Raw genomic sequence first — 25,987 nt, 5'->3', positions numbered from 1 at the left:
ATATTTATCTCTATCTCTCTATCTCTGTCCTTCTTTCACCTTGAGATCGGCGATGATGCGATGAAGGGAGGTCAATGATCGGAAGCTGAGAGCCGACTTCCGGAGAAACGGAGAGAGAAGGGGAGCGAGATGGAAGCCGAGGAAATGGGAGAGAAAGGTGCAGGGTGATAATCGGAAATAATAAATGGAATCATAAAATCTACGGATTCGAGATGAACACCGTAGGCACGTGGAAGTAAAACTCACGAAGATGCACACATGCGCTTGAGCAATATTTCGATTTCTTTCCTTTAGAAGTTAACCGATCTCTCTCTCTCTCTCTCTCTCTTTCTCTTTCTTTCGGTCTCGCTCTCTCTTTCTCCGTTTCGATCGCGAACACGATCTCCCTCTCCTCCGTACGTAGTTGAACAACGATACAATACTTTTCTTTCTTTGTTTCTTTCGTTTGTGTTTTCCTTAAACTGTGAGGACGATGAGGACGACGACGACGACGACGACGACAACGACGACGACGACGACGACGACGACGATAACGACGACGACGACGACGACGACGACGACGATGTTTTATGTATTTTCAACGTGTATGAATGTATATATATATATATATATGTATATACACATATATATATATGCTATTTATACATACATACATATATATATATATATATATATATATATACACACAATTATATGTTATACATCGAATCAAAGGGCCAAAAAATGAGGAATATGTAGAATCAAAGATTAAGAATGTTGCGGGTTATAACGGTGTCTACAACGCAATGCCTTTATGTGGTGCGGTAACTAAACTGAGGAGGCCAGGCTCTGATGGTACCGGCTGCACCCTCCGGACACCGCCAGCATCACCACCACCTCCACCACCAACGCTACCACCCCCACGACCCTGAACGAAAGAGGGGTGGAACTTTAAGAGAAGGGGTGTACGCGCGTATTTGTGTTGTATATATGTTGCATATATATACACGCTGGGGTATGGCATACAGAGGAAAGGATAAAAAAGAAGACGCTAGGTGAGAACGATAGCGCGCAGGCGTTCGAGACCAGGAAGAAGGAGAAGAGAAAAGAGTCGAGCTCGGGTTAGCCGAGTTTTCAATTTCACGAGTTGGCAAACCTGACTGGTATAGAGTAACGGGAGGAGACTTCACCCTCGATGACGACTCTTGTGGGGTGAATCGTAAAACGAGGAGGGTGACGTACGGTTTCTAGCATTCCATCGTTCGCGATCTCCTTTCTATTGTTCCTCTTTGCCCCTTACTCAACCCCCTTTCGTCGATCGTGATTTATTTACGAATCGGTGCTTCATGAATTTATTATAGTGTACTGACCGAAGTAAACGAACGTGAATTGGAGTATTACTATTTTTCGATTCGGTTGATTTTAATCTATTATCAATGCCACTTTGCATTATTATTTTCGAAGAAGATCGAGGAATTCGAGCTCGATTCGATTCAGAAATTAGATGACAGTCGTGGCAGCATCCATTAAATCTATTCGATCCTCTTTCGAAAGGGAGGAACCGTGAAAAGGAGAGCTTTCGTTGAATTAAAAAAAAAAAAAAAAAAAGAAAAGAAAAGAAAAGAAAAAGAAAAAAAAAGAAAAAAAAGAAAAAAGAAAGAGAAAAGAAAAGAGAGAAAGAATAACGGGAGAGGATGATTCGCATGCGCAGACGAATTCGTGGTAGGGTGGAAGTCTGCTTTGGGGGAAACTAGGGCTTGCAAGTACCTCGGAGCGTCGAGGCGCTTGAAAGCTGGTAGTAGTAGTAACAGGAGGAGGAAAAGTAGGAGAGCGCAGTATCGAAGACTTGTCTGCGCAGACGTCGAAGTGAAAATTGGCAGAACCTTTGACAGGGTGTTCCCTGCGCCCTCGTAAAATCATTTCCCGGTCGTTACGGTCCGCCCAAATTTCTATATCTTTTCCTGTTTTTAACGGCCTAATCGGATGTCCTATCTTAAAATGAGGGCATTGACCAAAAAATAAATTCAAATCCAGATTAATCGATTTCCTTATAACTACGCGAGAAGCCCGATGAAAGAACAACCGTGCTAAAAGATTAATATATAAAAAAGAATCTTCATTCGAAATTGAATTCACGATTGGATACATTGAAAAATCAACCTCTATATTCTAACGCAACACATAAATCGTAACAGTACGTTCTCAAGTAACGTTCAATTTATGATGGTCACAATTTACTCTTTGTTCTGATACTTTCGTTTGGATTCAATGTTACATTGAGTTGGTTGCACCCGCTCACGAGCCCTCGTTCCCTTCTTCCTACGCCACTGGACTCGCCGACTCCGCCAGGAGGGGAAGTATCAGACAGCAGAGGGGTTTCGAATATCGATCTCCCGCGTTCTACCAGTCATTCACTCTCGCGTGTGTGAAACGAAACGTACCAACACATGGATATATCGAATTGGCGAAGAGAGAAAGAGAGAGAGAGAGAGAGAGGTGGGAGTGAGGAGGCAGAAGAGGAATGGGAGGAGGAGAGAAGCATTCACCAGGGAATCCCAGGCAAAGCTCAGGGGAAGAGGGCAGTCGACAGCCAACCAGGAACTACCAACGACACAGCTAGTCCAGAAAAATGTCATGCTACCTCAGAGCTCTGGGCTCTGTGTTTCTACACCTACGCAGCCTCTCTCTCTCTCTCTCTCTCTCTCTCTCTCTCTCTCTCTCTCTCTCTCTTTCTTTCTTTCTCTCTGTTTTCCCTTCCTTCACCCTATATCATGTATTTCACCCGTTTGCGCTGAAGTCTCCCTACTCTAAGGGTTGCTTCAGACTATACGCATGCGCATAATGTTCAACATCGCTTTACTCTCGAGCTTTTTCACTCCTTCTTCTCCCTCTCCTACTTCTCCTCCTCTCTCTCTTTCTCTCTCTCTCTTTCTCTCGCTCGCTCTCTCTCTCTCGCTCTCTTTCTTTCTACGCAAATACGATGGACGAAACTTCACGCGCTTTCTTCGAAGATTATCTCGCGCATCTGCAAAAGACGCAGACGGTAATCTGTAAATTGTATCAGTGATTCTCAAATAATTCTTCTATGTTCAACAAAGATATCGTATTAATTTATTAAATCGAAAATCTCTAATTCATTATTTTAAACAAGCTTCAAAAATAATAGGGTTGTAATAGAATATTTAAAAAAATAAAATTTAATAATAATTTTTATATTAAAATATAGATTTTAGATAGGAATGAAATGGTTTGTCAAAAGGATCAGAAGTCCATTATAAATATTCAAAAGGGTTCGAGTAATAAAATAGCTTTAGGACAACTAATCCAAAGAGAAGACATATGTTCAAGTCTTTACACGTGTATACTTAATCTGTATATTTAATCTTCGTAACTCGATCTACGAGATTTATCAGGAAAGAGTCATTAAAGGTGATACGATCGAATGGGCTAGCAACGACATACTGATCAAAACTTCGTCCATTATTTTACATATTATTTTTACTAGAGTCAGATGAAAGTGAGGAAGGTAATAAGTTCGTACCCTATTTATCTATAACTACATTTTAAGGGACACGCAGATAATTTACAAAAGGAAATAATCTAGATAACGGATAGCATAGAGGTTCATGTATCGATTTAACAGAACCAAGGAAACCATCGTTGATCCTGGGTGGACATAGTGTCGCCAAGTCTGTTTGCTCGCGTAGTCCAGTTCGGTATAGGAGACTCTCGACAACAACTGCCAAAATGTCCAATGGTGAAGAAACTGGTACGTACGCACGCCATCGTCACTTTTCCGAGATTATGAAAATTCGAGCTTCAATCGCATGTTTCGTGACGGACACCATAACACGTACTCCTTCGCCTGTCTATTCTTCTCCTGTTCGATGAAAATAAGGAAGGAAGGAAGGAAGGAAGGATCTCAGATGGAATTCTTAGCTAGAAGAGATCGATCGAATTGAAGAGAAAGAGGGAGAGAGTGTGAAGCCGTCGAGAGGGTCACGCGAGGAGGATCATCGGTTGATACGGTCACGTGCTCCACCCATTGCACCCTGACATTTGGCAACTACTTTCGCTCGTGCATACATAGTGATGAAATATCCACGCAAATATTGCCGACGAAATTGTTCTATCAAATCTTCGAGGTCTAAACCTCGAGTTTTGTATTGCTAAAATAATTTTAGATCGTTAATGATAAAACCTGACATCCAGAATAGCTTCATTTAAGATATAAACAATCTTTTGTAAATAATCAAGATAGAAAGTTTAAAATTGGTATAATACACGCGATCCTATATCAAATGCCATACAGTTTTGTGAATTGATCTAAATTCTTTGAAAATTTAAAAATACTTATCGGGAAGTATCGCTTGATTTCTACGAAGACGAAGTCACCGTCCAGCCATATAACATTATATCAAATACGTAGATGTTATCGTACCTTTTTAGCTTTCTTCGTGAATTATTGACAATTGTATCGCGAGGTCTTGACGCAAGAATGCTATAACCCAACGAACTACCCTTAGCTCTTCCTATTTCCTCCGTCAAGATTACAGACACTGACCTCAAACACTATCGTCATCGACCGTAACATTTACGTCTCCTATTATTTGATGGAAATAGATTGGCGATTCCTGTGTCTATATTCTAATGATAGATTCTTTTCTAAATAGAAATAGAATTTTCATTTCAATTTTTTTTTTATAAGATAAAATAAACCCAGACTTGAAGATTGATATGAAAATTTTTATTTCCATTTCGAAGAAGTTATTAAAGTTAAGTGCATTCCTAATATTACAAATTTACGATTGAATTTCAATAATCTATGGTTCTTTGAACCTGATGACTCGATTATACGATATAAAACTATAACTGGGTGTATTTAAATCGTCCCTATACAAGAATCCTCTTAAAACGTGAAAACGTTTTAAACAAAGAAATAACTTTGAGTCACAAAAACATGTATCTCTCACATACTCCATCCTCTCTCCATTCAATAGCTTCTTCGCCTTTCTATCGCTATGATTAGGATCGTCGTAAATCACGTGACTTGGAACGACTTTTACTTTAACCTTCTCACCAAGAAACAAGATAGCCCCGTCGAGAGGTCTTGAACGAGAAAGGAGATCGGTTGACGCTTGGCAGCCACGCGAGAATCCATGACGGAATGATTCGCCCTGACTGGAATCACCCACGCGAAATCACGAACTTACCAGATTCTTTTTTTGGTATAAGCACGAACACGAGAGGCAACGTGAGGATCAGCCGTTTAGCTTGAAATCCAAACTGAGATCGGTGTTTCTTGTTATCACGTAGATTGGTAGGTAGGCGGGTAACACCTAGCATGCTTTTCGAGTTGCTCGAAACGTTCAGTCTCTCGCTGTGTCTGCTACCAGCTGGATAACCTTAACAGAGCTTATTCGCGCGGCTAATGGCCTTTCACGGGGAAGGACGCGACCCTTTAGAGCACACCAGTCTTTATCAAAGAGCCGGTTAGACGACAATTTGAATTACGTGTGATCTTTCATCGTTAGGAAAACAAAACGAAAAGCAACAGCAATGTGTTTCATAAAGTTTCTATTATATATGATTTAGGTCATTTCGTAACGATAATCGTAAATCGAGGGAAATATATCGTAACATCGATACAATAAGTTAAAAATAAAATTGGTTTCAGAAAGCGAGGACAGTGATGCCGAAGGTGGTTTGGGAAACGTAAATAAACTTGTAATACGTCCACCCGGTCACAGTGGAAAAGCAAAGAAGGGACACATCTGTTTCGATGCCTCATTCGAAACCGGTAACTTGGGCCGAGTGGATCTCGTTTCAGAGTTCGAGTACGATCTCTTCATAAGACCGGATACCTGCAGCCCACGGCTTCGCTTGTGGTTTAACTTCACCGTTGACAACGTAAGATGCAATCAGCGTGTTATATTCAACATAGTGAACATTTCGAGGAGCATGAATCTCTTTCGAATTGGTATGGCGCCATTAGTTAAGAGCAACGGAAGACCAAAATGGCAAAGGATACCACGGGATCAGGTATGATTTACGCTTGCATTTTTTTCTAAAAATTTAATGTCATTTAATGTGCCTTTGTAAAATTTATTTTTTCAGCTTTTTTATTATAAATCACCGCAACATCAGAATCACTACGTGCTTAGTTTTGCATTCGCTTTCGATCGAGAAGACGAGGTCTACCAATTCGCTTTAACTTATCCGTATTCTTACAATCGGTATCTCGGACATTTGAATAATCTCAGCACCAGAATAGCTTATGTTCACAGAGAAACTTTAGCTACATCGATTCAAAAGAGGAAGGTCGAACTAATCACCATAAAATCCGATACGGATGACGATAAGGAATTAGCAAGGAAAGTAGTGGTGATTCTTGCGAGAATTCATCCAGGCGAATCACCGTCCTCGTTTGTTTGTCAAGGACTCATGGATTTTTTAGTCAGCACTCATCCGATCGCTCAGGTGCTCAGGCATTACGTGATATTTAAAATTGTGCCAATGATCAATCCCGATGGAGTTTTCTTCGGTAATTACAGGTAATTATATCAGCGTATCATCCTAACAGTAAAATTTATTTTCAAATGCATACGAACATATACTAATATTATGACAGATCTACTTTGATGGGCATGGATTTGAATCGAAATTGGAATCGTATATCAGAATGGATCCACCCAACACTATCGGCAACCAAATCCATGTTAGAATCTTTAGATAAGAACACGCATACGCCATTAGATTGCGTTTTAGATCTACATGCACATACAAACGCAACGGGAGTCTTTGTTTACGGGAACACGTACGAAGACGTATATAGGTACCTCTAATCATTCTTCAAACGAGCATAGATAGTGTGAGAGTAAATTATGAAATTTTTTTGTGTACGATCCTCACTTTTGCGTATCATAATCTAACTCCACGGCTGCCAGCCTCTTAGGTACGAGAGACACATTGTTCTACCAAAGTTGCTCGCTCAACACACGGAGGACTACGATCTAGGAAACACGATGTATAATCAAGATCCTCACAAAGCTGGAACAGCACGTCGATATCTATGTTCCATTCTAAAAGAACACGTCAATTGCTATACCGTACAAGTATCAATGTATGGCTATTATAAGAAGGGAACACCGGGTATTTTACCATATACAGAAGAGAGTTGTATCCTTTTGATGTAATACAAACGAATGACTTTGTCCTTGACTTTGAATAGATAATAGAATAAAGAGTAAGAAACAAGGAGAAATACAAATATTCGTCCTTAATTATCGATTATAATAATAGATTACAGACTCGGTCGAAATCTCGCACGAGTATTTCTGGAATATTACAAGTTAACCGGTTTGATACCGTGTGGACTTCCAAATCAACCATCGGATAAGCGTAATCGACGATCTCGTCAGAGCCATCATGTATCAAGGCAGCCACGTTCTAAAATGGCCAGAACACCAGCTCCTTTGCATCTAGCAAGCATTCACGAGTACGTAAATCATGTTCAAGTGAAGGAGGAGAACGGAAAAATGAGATCGATCGATCAGAATGTCGTTCCTTCGTCGTTTCGGATCACCATTATCTTCGTCATTATTAAAATTGTGGGGGTTTGACTTTCAGTTATTTCCGGGAGGACACAGAGCCGCTCCCGAGCGCTTGTTACCGATCGATGAGTGGCACGCGTATGAGCCGGGCTGAAATTGCGATTGGAACTGGAACCGAAAGCGGAATTGGAATAGGAAGTGGAAGTGGAACGACGGGCGTCGACGAGTGCAGGTACCAGAGCTACAGGTTCCGGAGCCCCGGGGCACCGCTCGACAGGGTGCAAGCTCCGACAAGACGACCCACCGAGCCGAGGCTTACCATTATCGATTTCAATCAGCTGACAAGAGGCGGTTTGGAACTGGCCATGAGTAAGAACAAGACTAATCGTCATCGCGGTCGCTTTATGCTCCGGTGATAAAAATATGAAAAGAAATCAAATTTCGTTTTCTCGTCGACTCGCTTCAACGTATCGCACGTTACAACGATATTCCCATCTTATCTGCTGTCTTTCCTTAACATAATAATACCTTTAATACCATTTTTATATCCATATCATACATGTGATTAAAAAAAAAAATTATAGATTACAAACTTACATTGTACTGAGGTATTTGATAATAAATCATGATCACGTTTTAACAAGTTTCTAATTAAATTTGATCTAAAATAAATCATGCAAAATATAGTTTTTAATATCTAGAAAAAGATGTATGATCTCTTTAATTTGGAAAATCTCTTAGAAAAAATCAATTCGTTAATCAAACTAATCTCGAATCAAAAACATAGAATGTATGATCAGTAAGATATGTAACATAGACATCAAAACCGAATAGGATAACAAACACAACGCAAGACACTAGATGAAGACAATGCATTTATCGATACATACCTGTTTGTGACAATTATGTTCCTAAAACTCAAGTGATCTGCAATCAATGTAGGAGCATTGGATGGATAGAAGACGCAGGTACTACGTGAGACGGTACACCTTTACGACGTACAGGACTTGTAAGAATACGCAGTTGCGCGCGGGGGTGTGTCCGCATATATTAACAACGATACGAGACGACGACAACGACAACGAACTGTCACGATGTTACCGAAATCGTACCCGTAAATTCAACCACGTAAATTAAGAAAAAAAATCAATGGTAGTACATTCACGCGCTCTTTTTTACCCCGTTCTTTTTATTATTATTTTTTTGCTTCTTCTTCAACCGGCATACAACATTATACGTTTTTCCAAAGTGTGTGATGCGCGCGCGCGTGTGTTACAAACGTACATATACGTATATACGTCCCCACGTGTACATATATATCTTTTATATATCCATATGCTCTTCTTTCTTTTTTTTTTCTTATGTATGTAATATATGTATATGTATATATATGTCTATATATATGTATACGTCAGTCAATCGGAACTGAAGAGGAACTAAAACGGAAAGAAATGAAACTATAGCGAAAGAAGGGAGCAGACAAGCGACCAGTAGCTCTTCTACCCCTGGGCTCGAGACGGAACTGGCCCGTGGGCCGACGGACTTGAGACCTCGCCTGGCTGTTTTCCCTCTCTCTCACCCCCACCCGGCATCTCCTCCCTAGATCCGTACCAACCCTCTCCTCAACCTGGCGAACCCACCGACGCCCTTCTACCCTCTCTCTGTCTCTCTCTCTCTCTTTCCCAACCTCCCCCCTTTCTCTCTCTCTCTCTCTTTCTCTCTCTTTCTCTCTCTCTCCCCTTCCTACTCTTTCTCTCTCCCTGTCTCCCGAACGGAGCTCCCGGTACTTTAGGGTTGGACAAGACCAGGGCGGTGGTCGTTGAACCAAGTATATAGACGAACTGTCTGCGTCGAACTAGTTGCGCAAGACCCGCTCGCATCATCTTTCTCTCTCTCTTTCTCTCTTTCTTTCTCTCTCTTTCTCCTCCCTCGTTCTCCTCTCACGCATTACCCTCTTTCTATCTCTCTTTCTCGCTCGTTCGTTTGCTTCCACGCCTTCATTTTCCCCAGGAAAATCTACCAATATACGTATAATCGAGCAACGACACACTCATACACACACAAACAATAGGATGCAACTTCAGTCGGTTTTACGTGCATGCGTGTGCGAGGCGGCCTTTCCGGCCCGTCCTACTCTGCTTGCACCAGCAACCACCGACGACCACCACCACCATCGTCATCACCACCACCAACATCGCTACCAACAACATCACCACCATCAATATCACCACTACCACCTACCCGCTCACCACATTCTCTCTTCGTGTACTTGCGCGCCCTTCTTCGACTTTGGGCGAATCCACAAAAACCCAGAGTAACTGTACTTTGAACGGAAACCGAGTAAACCGACTAGCCAGGACAACATTTGCGTGCATGTTATATGTATGTTCACATGCTTCGATATAGTATCCTATAGGGGGAAAAAAAAAAACCTTTATCTTTCTCTCGTTTTTCTTCTTCCCTTTTTTATTTTCTTTCATTTTGAAAGCAAACCTACGTAATATCATTTGAAATGAGAATATCAATCGATGAAAAGTAAAGGACATCTTGGTTAATAATTCTGTTTTTCTATTTGATTCAATCTGATTTCGGCATTACTTTACATTTTCATTGCATATTTCTTCAAAAATTTATACGATGAATATTCATTGTCGATACGGGAGATAAATCGATAAAAAATTCGCCATTCAGTATCTGAACTACGAAGTATAGATTAAGCAATGTAATTAATTTGGTTCGGTCGCTTGAACGATCGATTGTTTGTCGTAAATTGTTTGAAAAAATATAGCGTCAAATTAAATAGTCGATACTAGAGATGTCGTCAAAATTATTGAAGGAAAGCAAGAGTTAAACCGGAAGTCCAGAATTATGGCTCCATCTTATGTCTATAATTGGAAATAACTCCTGTTCCATCGGTCAGACAAGATTTCAACGTTATCGACGTGGAGTAGTAACACAAGATATTCTTATTTAAAAAGATAACACGGCTTCGCGTATAAATTTAAATTCAAATACTCCGGACAAAATAATTTTTATCCATGCAGTTAAAAAATTATGTCAGCACATTTAATTATAGCAAATTAAAGTTGAGATAAATATTGCAATTTCTTTTTTTATGACACTTCCGAAAAAAAATAATATCATTCGTAACAACATAATTATTCATTAGGGCAATAATATTATATGTATATATATATATATATATATATATATATATATATGTGTATATGTACGTACACAAGAAAAAGAAACAATTTCAAAAATTGAATGGAAATAAATACCTGTAATTTTAATGACGTAATCGTTGACAACGAATCGGGCGCGAAATGATACCGTCCAATAGAGTTCTCGACAAAATGGTGGCTTGAACGCGCATGCGCACATCGATACTTTTTTATCGGAAATTAACGTCCGTAATGCGACACATTTTTACTATAATTTGAAATATAGAAATAAATGAAAGATATAACGCAATTAAATTTGTCTTCGAATGAATTTAATATATACGTGAATCGATTAATTTGTCTTTGAATTCATATTTATATATTATCGAAAACGCCGCGAAAAGTTAGATATTGTATATTCTCGAAAAACGCGACATCTATCGTCCTTTTCGTAATTGAACTGAATACGTATTCAGAACACGTATGGAGTTCGTTGTTCCTGGGAGAACCGCCATGTTTCTTGGATGAAGAAGATCAACCACGCCATTGTGCGCGTCATACTATTCCTCGAACAATTTATTTAAAATTTCTGCCGACGATAAGAAGAAAGAATTTTCTGAAATCTACAACATCATTTAAGTCATTTATCGTCGAATCTGAACAGCAGCTGTAACGATAGAAGGGTTATAAATTTATCGGTAAGCACATATTAATTCAATCTTGCGACCCACATCAATCGTGGCGTGCGATTACAAGCGAAAATTTCCTTTCTCTATACAAGATTTCTCTAAATATGTTCAGCTAATTTTAGGATTATCCTTGTCATTTCTCTTGTCACGAGTTCTATTTAACAATGTAATAATGAAATATTTCACAAAAGTATAACATTTTTTCTAATTAATTAAAAATATTTACATACCTTTTATATATTTTTATATCCCTTCAAGATTTAATTTTAGTTTTATTTAGTGTGAAGTTATTGTTTATTAATCTTTAATTTATTTTGAATCATGTAATCCTTTTTAGACTACATACATTGACAAAATTTGTTATGAAATTCTTACATCTGTTTTAGTGGTGTGATAAATGTGCGAGCAACATGTATAGCAACAACATTGATCCTTGGGAGCCAGGTTATGGACCAGAAAGAAGGGGGCACACTTCTGATTACGATTACCGTAATGACTATGGAAACAATCGATCACCTGATTATGGAGAGCATCGTGATTCAGATCATCGTGATAGAGATCATCGTAGTCCAGATTACAGAAATCATCGTGGAAGAGACAGAGACCGCGAAAGAGATCGTTCAAGAGATAGGAGAGATCGTAGCAGGGATGATAGAGACCGTAGTTATAGAGATCGAGAAGATCGTTATGGAAGGCAAAGAGATAGAGATTCTACAGAAAGGGATCGTGATCGTGATCGGGACAGGGATCGTGATAGGGACAGAGAACGATCAAGAAGGGATAGGGACAGAGATAGGGATAGAGAACGTAGAGGAAAAAGAGAGGACAGAGATAGGGATCGCGATGATGACCACAGTCGTGAAAGTTTGGACTTTGATCATGACCATGGTCGTGCTTATGGCTCGTCCATGGAAGGCATCCACTACAAATCTCAATCTCCCAACAACACCATAATGATTCGAGGGCTCGCGCAGCATATTACTGAAAATGACGTAGGTTGTCAACTTAGCGGCCCAAGATTGTGGCCACTTGTGAGTCGGTGTTAGAGAGCATACATCACTGTTATTATTATGATGTGTGTATCACAGGTGCGGCAAGACATCCTCAACTGTGGTCTCATGCCAAAGGACATCAGGCTTATTCGGAAAAAAGATACAGGTAATTATTGTTTATTTATTATTTTGTATCGTTCCCTTCGTAAAATGTATATTCGTATCACGGGTTCGATTTCGGAATATTTCTTCGAGTGTCATTAGAACTATATCTCAACAGCTTATTATATCTTCATGGTATATACAGATATGATAGGAATAATAAATTACGATTAAATTTCTATAATTTTTGTATTCTATCTTCTATATGGAGATAAAATTTTGTTTTATGATGTTGATATTATAATTTTACAAAATTTGAAAGATTATATAAGTGACGCTCACTTGTGCAGGCATAACATTTTCATATCATTCATACTTTATCAAAAGCAGTAAAATCTGCAATTGATTCATTATTGATTCATAAATCGATTTTCTACTCATTATGGAAAGGTAAGTTCATGACACATGCAGGAAGGATAGATCGAAGAAAATCAACTCATCGTAGTTCAGCTCATTGAACTATATAAATTTTTCATCAAAAAACTATTTAAGCGCTCATATAATATAAATTTAATGATTACCAACCAATTCAGTAAATCAGTTAAAATCGGGAAGATTTAACAGTTTCTATATAAATTATAATATAAAGAAAAAATAATAGGAAATAATTAAAGCTATCTTCTTCTGTGTGTGCTTGTATATATCGTCAAAGAAGTTTCTTTTGATCTTTTTTATTTCTTTCTAATTTTATCGAGTTAATAATCGCGGGGAAAAAAAGAAAAAGAAAATAAGGAGAGAAAAAAAAAAAGACATGGAAGAACAAAAAATGAGTTACGGTAGGGCTGATGTTTGAAAGCAAAATTCATGTTGCATTAAATGATTCGATTATCGGTGAAGTCTTTCGTCACGCAAATAGAATTCGTTCTGCTGAGCTTTAGGTAAATGGAAAAGAAAACGAAGGGACGAAGCGAAGAAACACTTCGTTCGAAAGAGTCTGTCAATGGTTGGTGCTGTGATTGCCTGCCCTCTCAGAGTAGAGATCTCCAGGCAAAACGTGGATTAACTTTGGATATGTGTGTATTTGCTCTGTATAGGTGCTTCGCGAGGTTTTGCATTCGTCGAGTTTAACGCGACTCAGGAGGCTGCACGGTGGATGGAGATGAAACAGGTAGAAAGAAGTTCAATCCACATACCCAACCGATGTGTTGTTCGCGTGCCACCGACGCCCCGTGGCGGCAAGGCACGGTAACGCGGTCCTTGGCCTTCCCCACGGCCATGGCTGTGCACCTATCTCAAAGGCTACTTCAATCTACCATATCTAATTATTTATCTAGGAGCCCCACTTTGCAGACTTTTCTTAACTGGCTCGCTATTACGTCTATCGGATTAATTTTTATAGAAAGGCTCGCGACGCGTGCTTTTACCTATCCTCCATCTCTCATAAAAGTTTATGGACTAACAATGAAGATTGGAGGAGGGTCATTCCAGCCGTCTTAAATGCTAAAAGTTTATATATATATATATGCTTACGTGCATATTTGTCACACATATGTCTATAAATGAATTATCTATTAATTATCTCTAATCAATCTAATCAATTATTTATAAATCAACTTACGTTAGTATTTTTCAAATGTACATTGGCATTCAATAATAGTACATTAGTAAATTTCTCTTATTGATAGGAGAAGATTCACCTTCAATCTACCTCATATTATTCTATTTCTATGAACAGAAATATATCATAAATTTTTATATATATAGAAAGCACAAGGATGAGTAGATAATTGTTTTACATGATAAACAATATTTATATGACTTGACTGTAACTCTTTGGCTTCTCATTAACTTCAAAGTTCTATAGTTTGGATTATTACTTTCTTCATATATTTCAAAAGATATTACCATTTTGATTGATTGTCATATTTTAAATTAAACATTATTATATACTTTTTCGTATATAATAGAATAAAATTGATAAAAAAAGGGAAACTTCTCCTAGCGGTGCAAAATTGTCTGGTATGCTATTATTAACTGCCAATATACAATCAGCAATGCATTTTATCATAAAAGATTATTATTTCAATGTGCATTTTACCGTTTTCTTTTTTATTTTTTAATTTAAAAACTTTGTTTTTTAATTTTTTTATTTTTTTTTATTTTTTTTTATTTTTTTTTTTTTTTTTTTTTTTTTTTATTTTTATAATACAATTATAATACAAATATCTTCTAATTTTGGCAACAAACTTGTACGCGTATGTATATTGAACGTATATAATAGCGTCCGTATATAGTAACAAGTAAATAAGTCAACAAGTCGCGTGGAATGGCCCACATAATAAGCCCACGGCATTTTGTTTGCTGTTCGTTCGAGACGGAAAGCTATGAAGTAGAAAACTATAATTTCGTCAACCAAGAAGAAAGTTTACGGGTTAAACGGAGGCCTTCGGATGACGTTGGACGGGATAACACTGAAATTCTCTGTTTCAGGGAGTCCTGATGCTACAGGATCAATATCGTGCATTAATGCAGTACAGTATACCGAAGGATTGTCATGTGGATAAACCACCTGCAAAGAATACACAAGACTGGCATTGTGTAAAGGTAATGCATATTAATTTCACTTAAAGGATATATAAAAATATTTTTATGAAATAAATTTGTCTTATAAATTTTCCAACAGTGTGGAGCACATAATTTCAAAAGACGTGAAACATGTTTCAAATGTTCTGCTTCACGAGCAGAAAGCGAAGAAGGTGGAGAAGGTAGCGATGAAATTAGTCCACATCCTACCAATACTGTTCTCCTTAGAGGACTAGATGTATTAACCACTGAAGATTCGGTTCTTCAAGCAATGAAAAATCTATCATCGATGCCAATTAGGAGTATACGTATTGGACGGGATTCTCTTACAAACACATCAAGGGGTGTTTGTTATTTAGAAATGGGTAACGTTGTGGATGCAATGTATTTGCATACAGCACTTACGAAACAAGGATTAGTCGTTGACGGTAGGAAAGTAGAAATTGCATATTGCAAGTTACATCAGATTAATAATACGAATGCATGGAAGTCTAACGATAATCAGTCGCAGAGGTACACCTTGGATGATGTAGCTCAATTAGCAGAATATAGCGCCAATTTATATGCCAAAACACCAGCACAAAAAGCTCATTATCTTCAGTATTATACACAGTACTACCAGAATCAGATAATGCAAGGAACAGCTATTACATTACCTTCATTGAACCAAACGGACAGAGTAAATGCAGCTGCTGCAGTGGCTCAATCTGCTATACAACAACTGCAAGCATCCAGAAAGATAGGCGATGCAGATGAAATGAAAGGCAGACCAACTCCTACTGCGCCAACTAGCACAACTTTAGCAAGTGGAAGGGTTCCTGCTCATGCAAATGATGGAAAAGTTTACTCTGTGCCTGATGTCAGCACCTATCACTATGACGAATCTTCGGGTTATTATTATGATCCAAGTACAGGATTGTATTATGATCCTAACTCACAATACTATTACAATAGCCACACGCAACAATTTCTTTATTGGGATGCAGAATCATTTTCCTACCAACCAGCGAAGGTAATGCATTTTATATATATATAACTATAGATAGGCTTAATACATCAATAATATTTACAATATGAATATTATTTTCAGACAACCACAACCGTTACCCCAACAACAGGAACTGCTACTACAAGTGGAACTACGATAACAGCAACTGCTAGTAGTACCGATTCGGCTACAACAGTTATGAGTCAAGCTATCCCATCTTCAACAACTACAACTCAAGATGTATTGAAGGAGGATGAAAGTAAGAAAAAAGACAGTAAACAGGATAAAGTAAAGGTTGCAAAGAAAATAGCAAAGGACATGGAACGTTGGGCAAAAACTTTAAATCAAAAGAAAGAAAATGCCAAAAGTAATTGGAATTCAGAATTTACTGGAGGTGATGGTAATCAAGGTGTAGGAAGTGGTGCAGCCGATGCTGGTTACGCTATATTGGAAAAGAAAGCCCTTACAAATCCATATCACGAAGATGAGGATCCCAGTGGAAGTAACGGATTAGTAGCTGCTTATGGTGGTGGAAGTGACACAGAGGAGGAAATTGAGGATGTCCAACAAGAGGAAAGGCAGCATACGGATTGGAGCAAATTAGCTTGTTTACTTTGTAAACGACAATTCCCGAGCAAAGAAGCGTTGCTTCGGCATCAACAATTATCAGATCTTCATAAGCAAAACTTAGAAAATTGGTATCAGGTGCGCGGTTTAGATCCGAATGATCCTCAACAAAGAAACAATAAGTATCGAGATAGAGCTAAAGAAAGGCGAGCCAAATATGGCGAACCAGAACCACCACAACCTAATAAATTAAAAGAAAAATATTTAAAAACCAGAGTAGAAGACATATCCGTTTCTTATGAAGAACCTACAAGAACAGGTATTGGATCGGATAACGTTGGCAATAAATTATTACAAAAGATGGGATGGAGTGAAGGAATGGGCCTTGGTAAATCAAATCAAGGTAGAACAAGTATCATTGAAGCAGAAAGACGAGTTCCTACCGCGGGTTTAGGAGCTAAATCATCATCTTATAGTGCGCTACCCGGGGATACATACAAGGATTGTGTAAAGAAAATGATGTATGCTCGTTATCAGGAATTATCCGATACGTAATACGTTAAGTATTGTTAAATAGATTTTATATATATATGTATAAGAACTTGTATTCAAATTTTCCATAGATATGTAGTTATATATCCACATTATCTGATAAACATGAAATATGTCAGAAACTGCACAGTAATAATCGGTTTTTAAGACTACATTTAGTTTGATGAAAATTTATTATTTTTCACATAAAATATCTTTGTTCTTTCGTGTATACTTACCGATAGACAAAGTAGCCGAATAATAATAATAATAATAATAATAATAATAATAATAATAATAATATTAATAATAATAATATATACTCTACAGAAAATACGCTACTACCAGAAAAATAAGGTGAAAATTGATAACAATTTTATTTATGCAATGGCACCCTTAAATTAATCTTACAATGCTCAATAATTTTTTTTCACACATAGCATTTCTATACCTTAAATCACAATCATGTTAGGATTAACCTTCGAAGGAATTCCGTACCACATTCTCTAAACTACTTTATAGTAACGCATGAAAATTTTTGTATCAATCATAATAATATGTGATGATACCTAAAAATAAAATATATAATTTAGCATTAATAGATCAAACGATTATATCGAATCTATTAGTCATTGTAAAATTCTGAATATTCCGATTTTAAAATGCAGGAACATTATGAAATATCTCCATTAATACGTACAAATTAAATAAATTTTTTTTTTTTATTTTTTTTATTTTTTTTATTTTTTATTTTTTTTTATTTTTTTTTTATTTTATTTTATTTTTTTTTTTTTTTTCTTTTTTTTTTTTTTTTTTTTTTTTTTTTTTTTTTTTTTTTTTTTTTTGTTTATTATAATAAACATATTGGAAAAAATATCAGTAACAAAAATGCTATTTCACAAATTACCTTTCATAATATTTCAAATAATCTTTCCTCTTTTATCTCTATAATAATTACAAGTCATTTTAAACTATTTTGTTAACTCATAACACATCGAACTTTATAATTTCATAATAATGTTCTGTAGTATGTAAAATTTTCGTAAATATATAATATAATTATATTTATTACATAGTATGATCACAAGCGATATGTACGTTAACCTTCTTTTTTATGAGTTTTATCAAAGTTTAAAATCATGGATTAACAATTGTCACTGTATACATCTCTCCTGAACTATTATTACAATTTAATCTTATTTTTTTAATTTACTATCCACAATGTATGAAATAATAAAATCAGGAAAGATAATAAATATACCTGCGAAATATTGCTAAATACATTGTCTTTTTTTCTATATATATATATATATATATATATAGAATGACCTATTTTAATTTATAAATACAATTGTCTCCCCAAATTTGATATTTGAAAAATGTCTAAAACGAAACATGTTATTTCGAGAGCACAGTAATGTAACTAATTAATCTTTTTGTAGTTGGTCATGTAAAGGACATATGAAGGTCAACTGTGCTGTTTTTTTAAGAAAGATAATTGCATTTACAGATTAAAATGAGTTACCCTATATATGTATGTATGTGTGTACAGATTTTATATATTTTTCAGATTTGTTATGCTTTTCTAAGCAAAGTAACAGAGTAATAATGTATAAGAATATTAAAAATAATACAATTTTTTTAAATAGATATTGAAAATATTCTGAAAAATTCAGCAGTAATACATTATTAAATACATAAATAAATGCAACATATCAATACAACTAAAATTTATTATTTTAGAATCTTTTATACCATATTAATTTCTTAAATGCAGAAAATCAGTATTATCACATCTCAGTCACTTGGACTATTTTAAATAGTATTAGTAATAATAAATAAATTAAAAATAATAGTGACATTAATATTTCGTAACCGAAATTAATTATGGACAATATTTAATGTTTTTAAAAAATTAAATTAAAAAGAAATATCACAATAAGTATATAAATGCTTAGTAAAAGCTACATTTCATAGCTCATAAAATATTTTTTGTTTTCTGGTTCTATATACAAAAATGTGTTTAAATTTATTCTGCTTCTAAAATTAATACTTTCTTAAAAATACAAAAAACTAGTATAATTATTGCTTTACACATAATTTGCTATTATAAATAGAGAGTAATTTCATTACTTGAGAGCATTCATTATTTGTTTAACTTACATGTTTATGTTATAAATATAAATTATATTCCTATAAAAAGTATTTAATCACTTAAATATTCAAGATTCAAAGGTTAAAATGTTTGTTAAATAGATATAATGCACACACATTCTCATTGTATATATTTATAATATATATCTTTACGAAGCTAGGAATATATGGACGTGATTATATTATTGAAACTCCAAGGCCATACCATGTAATGTTGTAAAAAACGACACTATTTCACATTATCAACACGATAATTGCAAAACACATATATACAATTCAAATCTTGTATATACTATTTGTTAATATGAACTAGTTACTCTCTAATCACAATTTGCATATATGAGTTTGTAAATGTACAACCGTAAATATAAACTACTAAATACTAATGACATTTCATTATATTGTTGATATCTATAATTGCAGATAGTATAACATAAAAAGACTGTAAAGATTATACAAATTGGAGTATAAAGTTAAAACTAAACATCAGCTAATATCCAAGAATACAATGGTCGTAGCTGATGATTTAATACTCTATATTCAAGATTGCTAATACCATCGGTATCATATCTTCTTGCAGCATTCTCTAAATTTGCAAACCTCGCACTACTAGGAGATTCTTTCTTATGATTTATCATGTAATATTGTGCTATATCAGGCCCAAACCGTGTGATCTATTAAAAATATCAATATAATTACATTATTATTTTCATTGGAACAGTAAAAATGATTTTATAATAACTTACTTGAAGTCCCCTTGATTGTAGACGGCTATAAAAGTCATCATCTTCTCCACCCCACCCATAAAAAACATTAGAAAAGCCATTAACTCTTTCAAATTGTTTACGAGTTAATGCTATTGCTCCTCCAAATAAACCAGTATAAGGTAAATTATACCGGAACGTATTTACACTGGAACTCATATGTCTTGGCATTTTAGTACAAGCATAGATATTGTTAGGATTTTGTGGTATCAAATCTATATCTTGAAATATGAAACAATGAAAATCATTGATTTTAGTTGCCTCCGCATATCCGACATTAAACAATTTGGCACGATTAAATTCTCGCATAGGACTTTGCTCTATCACAAATATTCTATAATTAAGATTCTGTGCCTGTAAGAAAGGATGTATATAATTCATAAAGATGGTGAGCTGCGTTTGTCGATTGCGATATGGTAAGATAATAGCAACATTGAAAAGAGGATGACAATTCAATGGTTTCCATTGTCCTCCAGGAAGGATTCCTAAACGACGAGCCATGGCAACTGGATCTTCTCGAGGATGTTCCTCTGGATATAGTAAATGAGAAGATCGTTCGTTACTTATTGGAATAGTACAAGAGTTATCTCTTGGTGGATATGATCTTTCCATTTCATCATAAATATCTTCAGCTTTTATAAATGTATAATGCGAAGCGAATCTTGCCGGATGTAAACAATAACACAAAATCAATATCGTAATTACGGTATAAGACAAACCACGTGCGTAATCGGAGAGAAATGCAATGAACATTTTCAAAATGTTTATAAAAATTCTCATTCTAACCTCACTTTAAAATGCCGATCATAACAGACTCTTATGGCTTCTTCGAAGATCGGCGCTGCTTTTGAAAAATGTTAATAATGTACATTCTCTTATAAAAAACTTTTATACGAAAACTTCTAATTAATTATTTTCATAATAACTGAAAACTTAATTATAATAAATCAGACATGAGGTGCAGACGACAGTTACAAATGTGCAAAATGCGCATGCGTATAGCTCACATTTAAGTTACAAAAGGTTAACATATGTAGGTACTGATCAGAATGTAATGCTTCTTATATAGAAATTGATTTTTGACTATGAAATGTAGTATAAAATATAAAATAAGAATAAATACAATTTAATATTTTTATAATCATTTATTTAAAATGAATATATTTAGTTAAATCGATTTATTTTCGGACAAATCTTACGATTTGAATATTCTAAAAACGTTATATGTATTCACATAAATAAACTTTCATATTTTAACAAGTTTTGTTTGTACGATAAGAAATCTTTATATTACATTAATATATACATTTGTCAATGAACTGATATTGCACGTGCCATTTTATTCGATTTAGATTCAATTTTAGGTATTTTTAAACGATGAAATACATCTAGCGTATCTCGTACAAACTGATCTATCATTGCTTTTTTATGCTTTGGTGTTGGTGCTAATCTTAATTTTTCTTCACCTTTTGGAACTGTAGGATAATTTATAGCTTGAACATAATGTCCTTTCTCTCGTATTAGCATATCAGCTATTTGACTACATAATAATGGATCGCCTATCTGTAAAATAAAAATTAAATAATCTTAGAAATATATCTATGTGTGTAATATAAAAAAATATATTAATAAAATTACTTTTAATGGAATAATATGAGAAGGAGAAGATTCTAAAGGAAGTCCAGCAGCAGTAAGAATAGATTTCATATAGGCCACATTTCTTTGATGACTAGCTCTCAAAGATCTTCCTTCATCCGATGCCAAAATTTCAACAGATGTTAAAGCTCCATATAGAACAGTTGGTGGCAATGAGGTTGTGAAAATAAATCCTGCTGCATAGCTTCTAATCATGTCAATAAGTTTGGAAGAACCAACGATATAGCCACCTACATTACCAAAAGCTTTTCCAAGAGTACCAGATATAATATCCATTTTATCAAGAACCCAATCTCTTTCCCCAATGCCAGCACCAAAATATCCATATAAGCCCACCGCATGAACTTCGTCCACGAATGTTAAAGCACCGTATTTATGTGCAACGTCACATAATTGTTCTAAAGGACAAATGTCACCTGTCATTGAATGTACTGTTTCAAATGCTACAATTTTTGGTATATTTCTATCTACTTTAGATAGAAGTTCTTCTAAATGTTTGACATCATTGTGCCTAAAAATGTGTTTAGGTACACCACTGTTCCGTATACCATGTATCATAGAAGCATGATTACCAGCATCAGAAAATATATGACAATTTGGTAAAAGCTTAGCCAATGTATACAATGTCGAATCATTGGCTACGAAACATGAAGTAAATAATAATCCAGCTTCCTTTTGATGCAGAGCAGCAAGTCTTTTTTCCAGCATTTCATGACCCATAGAATTTCCAGATATATTGCGAGTTCCACCTGCGCCTGCACCAAATTTATCCAAAGCTTCTCGTACAGAATTAATTACATTAGGATGACGAGACATGCCTAAATAATCATTAGAACACCATACAGTGATAGGTTTCTCTCCCCAGGAATATTCCATTGCTGCTGGGAATTGCTCAGCCAAGCGATTAACTTTTTTAAAGACCCTGTACGAATGATCTTTCTTTTTTTTCATAATTTGCTCGTGGAAAAATTTTTGATAAGGAAAGTGAATTTCCTCATTAGTTTCCTCTTTAGTAGTAAAATCAATAACATCTTCCTCCATTGTCAGGCTTGCCTCTTTTATTGCATCTGGTTCTTTGGAAAGAAATGGACAATGATTTTTTACAGGTTCAGGTGGTATTTGTGCTTCAGCCGTGTTTTCTACCAATGTACTAGATAAGCGTGACATTACTGGGCAATGTTGACGATAATTCATTATTACAGATGTCCCATAATTACGTACATAATTGGCGGATAAGCGAGTTAAGAATGGGCAGGGCATGTTTCTTGTTTGTGCTGAAACAAATTAATTTTCATGAAATAAATTAAAAAAAATTATTTCACATATACGTGGCAGTGACACGATGACGATACATTATTATGTTACTGGATATACCAATAAGTTTCGATATTTCCAGTATTATCTATAAATTGTCTTGGAAATATTCAAAATTTTTTAATAACGTATGATTATGTCATCGATTATATTAATAAGATTTCGTCATATTGAAAATCTCCATATGCGTGATAGCAAAACTAATAAAAAAAGGTTTTTTAAGGATTACGATTAAATAGATATGAGGATGACTGGAAGGGGATAAGTGAAAGTGGTAGAACTTAATGACACAGCATATATTTTTTTGACATAAAAGGAGTTATATTTTTCTTACCTTTTGCAGTATTTATAATATGAAAAGAACCTCTGTATCGAACGCACTTCTGTGAAAACTGAAATTAAATTCGAATAATGAATGAATGTCGTCTAAATATCTCGATGAATTAGAATGAGACAATAATTTGTGGCTGAAGGCCAAGTGATTAGAAAGTAAAGAGGACACGAGTTTCGACAGTCATACGCACGAACAGCTGGTAAGCAACTGACTTAATTCGTGTTCATACCCCTGATAGGCTGAAGTTGTTTTACTAACTTCGATAAAAACATCGAATTTTATTTTTAAAATTTACCAAAAAGTAATTCTTCATTTCCATACTTTAATCCTACTCGAAACTGAGTTAATCTTGAAATAGTTCTTTATTCATTAATATATGTGTATACATATATTATTATTATTTAAATATTTAATTATTAATTAATATTATATATTAATGAATAATAATTTATTATTATTCATTAATATATGTATATATATGTACATCCGTATCTTCTATACTGTACTTTGCGATAAAAATCAATTAAAATATATTTAACACTTTTTGTTAACATTTTTCACAAAGAGAAATGCTAAAGTATTTATGTTAAAGTGTATTCAAGATATATATGAAAAAAAAATTTGAAGAATTAATTAAAAAATAAAAATACTTAATATTTAATACTATAAAAGATAAAAAATATTTAAATAATCATAAAAATAAATCCTTAATTAAGTATTTATATTAATCATTTATATTTTTAATATACAAATTCAGGCATATTTTTTTTTATCTTATCGATCTTTGATCAAACGAATAATTATAATTTTTTTCATATTATCGATAATTGTCTATAATAATTAATTGATATGGATTTCTTTATATTTTAAATCATATATATATATGATTTATATATATATAATATATTTATTTAAATATATATAATATAAATATATATTTATTATATAATTTATATATAAAAATATATTTATTTATATATATATATATATATATATATATATATATATATATATATATATATATATATTTAGATATATATATAGGATTTTCAAATTAAAATATTTATAAATATTTAATTCTATAACAATACCATAAAATTTTGTTTAAAAGAATAAAAAATATAAAAATACTTACCAGGGAATAGAGTAGAAGGAAGTTGCCATTATTTGCCATATTGTGAAACGTATGTATATACAAATTCTTGTAGATTTTTGGAAATAAATTGATATTTTATTTTTATTTATTTATTTATTCTTTTTTTTTTTTTATTTTTTTATTTTCACTCTCGATAAATAGCAATAGTTTTACTTACGAACTAAATAATTTTACAAGAACTGAAGTGTAAAAGAGAAGCAATCCATCTAGTGGTGTATTGTGTTATGATTTTCCTCTTTTATGCGAACTCATACTTATCGTTTAAATCGAAGGTATTATCCAATCGTCGTTAGCAATGACCTAATCGTACTAGTGGTCAACGCGAGTCACTTTATTTTATATACATAACTTTATTCCGTGCGTCATTGTCTTTTATATGGATATAAATACAAGTGATACATATGTATTAATGTTCTAATTGAGAAACAGAAAAACTGTTTTCTTATAGTTATATATTTTTTTCTTATAAAAAGACGAAGTCTTTAAAAATTTTTCAGAATATTCAATTAACTAGCGAAATAATTGTAATATGATATTTTATCTTTCCAAATGATCCTTGACTATGAATTTATGGTTGAGTTTTATTTAAGTTTATGACTATCATGACTCTTGACACTCTTCTTTATGGCCAATTATTAACATTATATGCGTCAATATCTTTATTTACTGTCTGTTGATCAATTTGATAAGAAGTTTTATTTGAGGATTCCCCGAGTTTAATTGAGTATGTTATATTGAGAGGAAATGTAATATTGAAAAATTTTTCTAAGAAATTTTATGAAATGTGATATCATCTAATTAGTTATAAATAAACTTCTTTTGAGATAATTTTTAATAAATATAATTTATATTTCATGAAAAATATATTACTATTAATATATTATATATATTAAATGTATAATAATATATGAAAAATATATTATTATACATTTCATTTTTAATTTATTTTTTAACTCGACTTTCGTTGTTCGATTTTAAACTTCATTACTTCCTATGTCTTTTTATCCTCTCTTAATTAAAATTATTTTATATAATTTAAACATTTTTTTAATGTCCCCTGGTATCAAAATCGGGTTTCAAGACTCCTTTACCATGTATTGATAAAGTAGTTTTCTTTTTACCATCTTAGAAATCTAGATCGATAATGTAATACTCTCCATTACCTACAACTGAATTTTTTTAAACCAATTTTATAAAAATTTTTGTTGATTACATAAGTACTATTTATGTCATTATCAATCTTTTTTTCGTTATAAATAAATATAAATGATTCTAATATAAAAAAATAATTTTTAATTAAACGTATTATGTTTTTATATTATTTCTAAAGAAAAAGAATAAATCGTAACGGATATAAATATTTACAAATGACATAAATATTTACATACTGAACAATGTTAGAGGATAGCTTTGGTCTATCAAATAAATGGTCAACTGTGAGTCAACAAGCCAGGTTGTAAT

At 34.0% G+C, this 25,987-nt stretch overlaps 5 protein-coding genes across 5 annotated transcripts in view; 2 read left to right on the top strand and 3 right to left on the bottom strand.

Moving 5' to 3' along the window:
- The window catches only part of LOC118443375 (ELAV-like protein 1), a 44,812-nt gene extending 35,816 nt beyond the window's left edge, over positions 1-8,996 (bottom strand). Inside the window, exon 1 of the mRNA XM_085659533.1 lies at positions 8,423-8,996. The gene's annotated coding sequence lies outside the window, so the exon portion shown is untranslated. The remainder of the gene's footprint in view (positions 1-8,422) is intronic.
- LOC118443373 (cytosolic carboxypeptidase 6) lies at positions 5,149-8,123 on the top strand. Its single transcript, XM_035870246.2, has 7 exons — positions 5,149-5,471; positions 5,657-6,021; positions 6,097-6,533; positions 6,611-6,814; positions 6,935-7,158; positions 7,282-7,477; positions 7,609-8,123. The coding sequence occupies exons 1-7, from the start codon at positions 5,411-5,413 to the stop codon at positions 7,946-7,948; spliced, it is 1,827 nt and encodes a 608-aa protein (XP_035726139.1). The 5' UTR covers positions 5,149-5,410; the 3' UTR covers positions 7,949-8,123.
- A 2,166-nt stretch (positions 8,997-11,162) lies between the features above and the next one.
- LOC118443265 (RNA-binding protein 5) lies at positions 11,163-17,842 on the top strand. The gene is made up of 7 exons (XM_035869988.2): positions 11,163-11,394; positions 11,772-12,377; positions 12,474-12,543; positions 13,574-13,647; positions 14,970-15,083; positions 15,163-16,074; positions 16,153-17,842. Exons 2-7 carry the CDS (start codon positions 11,796-11,798, stop codon positions 17,170-17,172), a joined length of 2,772 nt encoding a protein of 923 aa, XP_035725881.1. The 5' UTR covers positions 11,163-11,394; positions 11,772-11,795; the 3' UTR covers positions 17,173-17,842.
- A 1,449-nt stretch (positions 17,843-19,291) lies between these two features.
- LOC118443280 (beta1,4-N-acetylgalactosaminyltransferase B) lies at positions 19,292-20,846 on the bottom strand. Its single transcript, XM_035870018.2, has 2 exons — positions 20,049-20,846; positions 19,292-19,976 (listed from the first exon to the last, which is right to left on the bottom strand). The coding sequence occupies exons 1-2, from the start codon at positions 20,844-20,846 to the stop codon at positions 19,782-19,784; spliced, it is 993 nt and encodes a 330-aa protein (XP_035725911.1). The 3' UTR covers positions 19,292-19,781.
- A 405-nt stretch (positions 20,847-21,251) lies between these two features.
- Positions 21,252-24,850, bottom strand: Alas (5-aminolevulinate synthase). The gene is made up of 5 exons (XM_035870017.2): positions 24,684-24,850; positions 24,506-24,571; positions 23,371-23,428; positions 21,705-22,996; positions 21,252-21,629 (listed from the first exon to the last, which is right to left on the bottom strand). The coding sequence occupies exons 2-5, from the start codon at positions 24,542-24,544 to the stop codon at positions 21,378-21,380; spliced, it is 1,641 nt and encodes a 546-aa protein (XP_035725910.1). The 5' UTR covers positions 24,545-24,571; positions 24,684-24,850; the 3' UTR covers positions 21,252-21,377.
- Positions 24,851-25,987: the final 1,137 nt, after the last annotated feature.

Source organism: Vespa mandarinia, chromosome 9 (assembly GCF_050613455.1).
Source record: "Vespa mandarinia isolate Hongniang chromosome 9, ASM5061345v1, whole genome shotgun sequence".
Classification (NCBI taxonomy): Eukaryota; Metazoa; Arthropoda; class Insecta; order Hymenoptera; family Vespidae; genus Vespa; species Vespa mandarinia.
The sequence above is the reverse complement of the archived record's forward strand: the minus strand, read 5'-3'. Positions and strand labels throughout refer to the sequence as shown.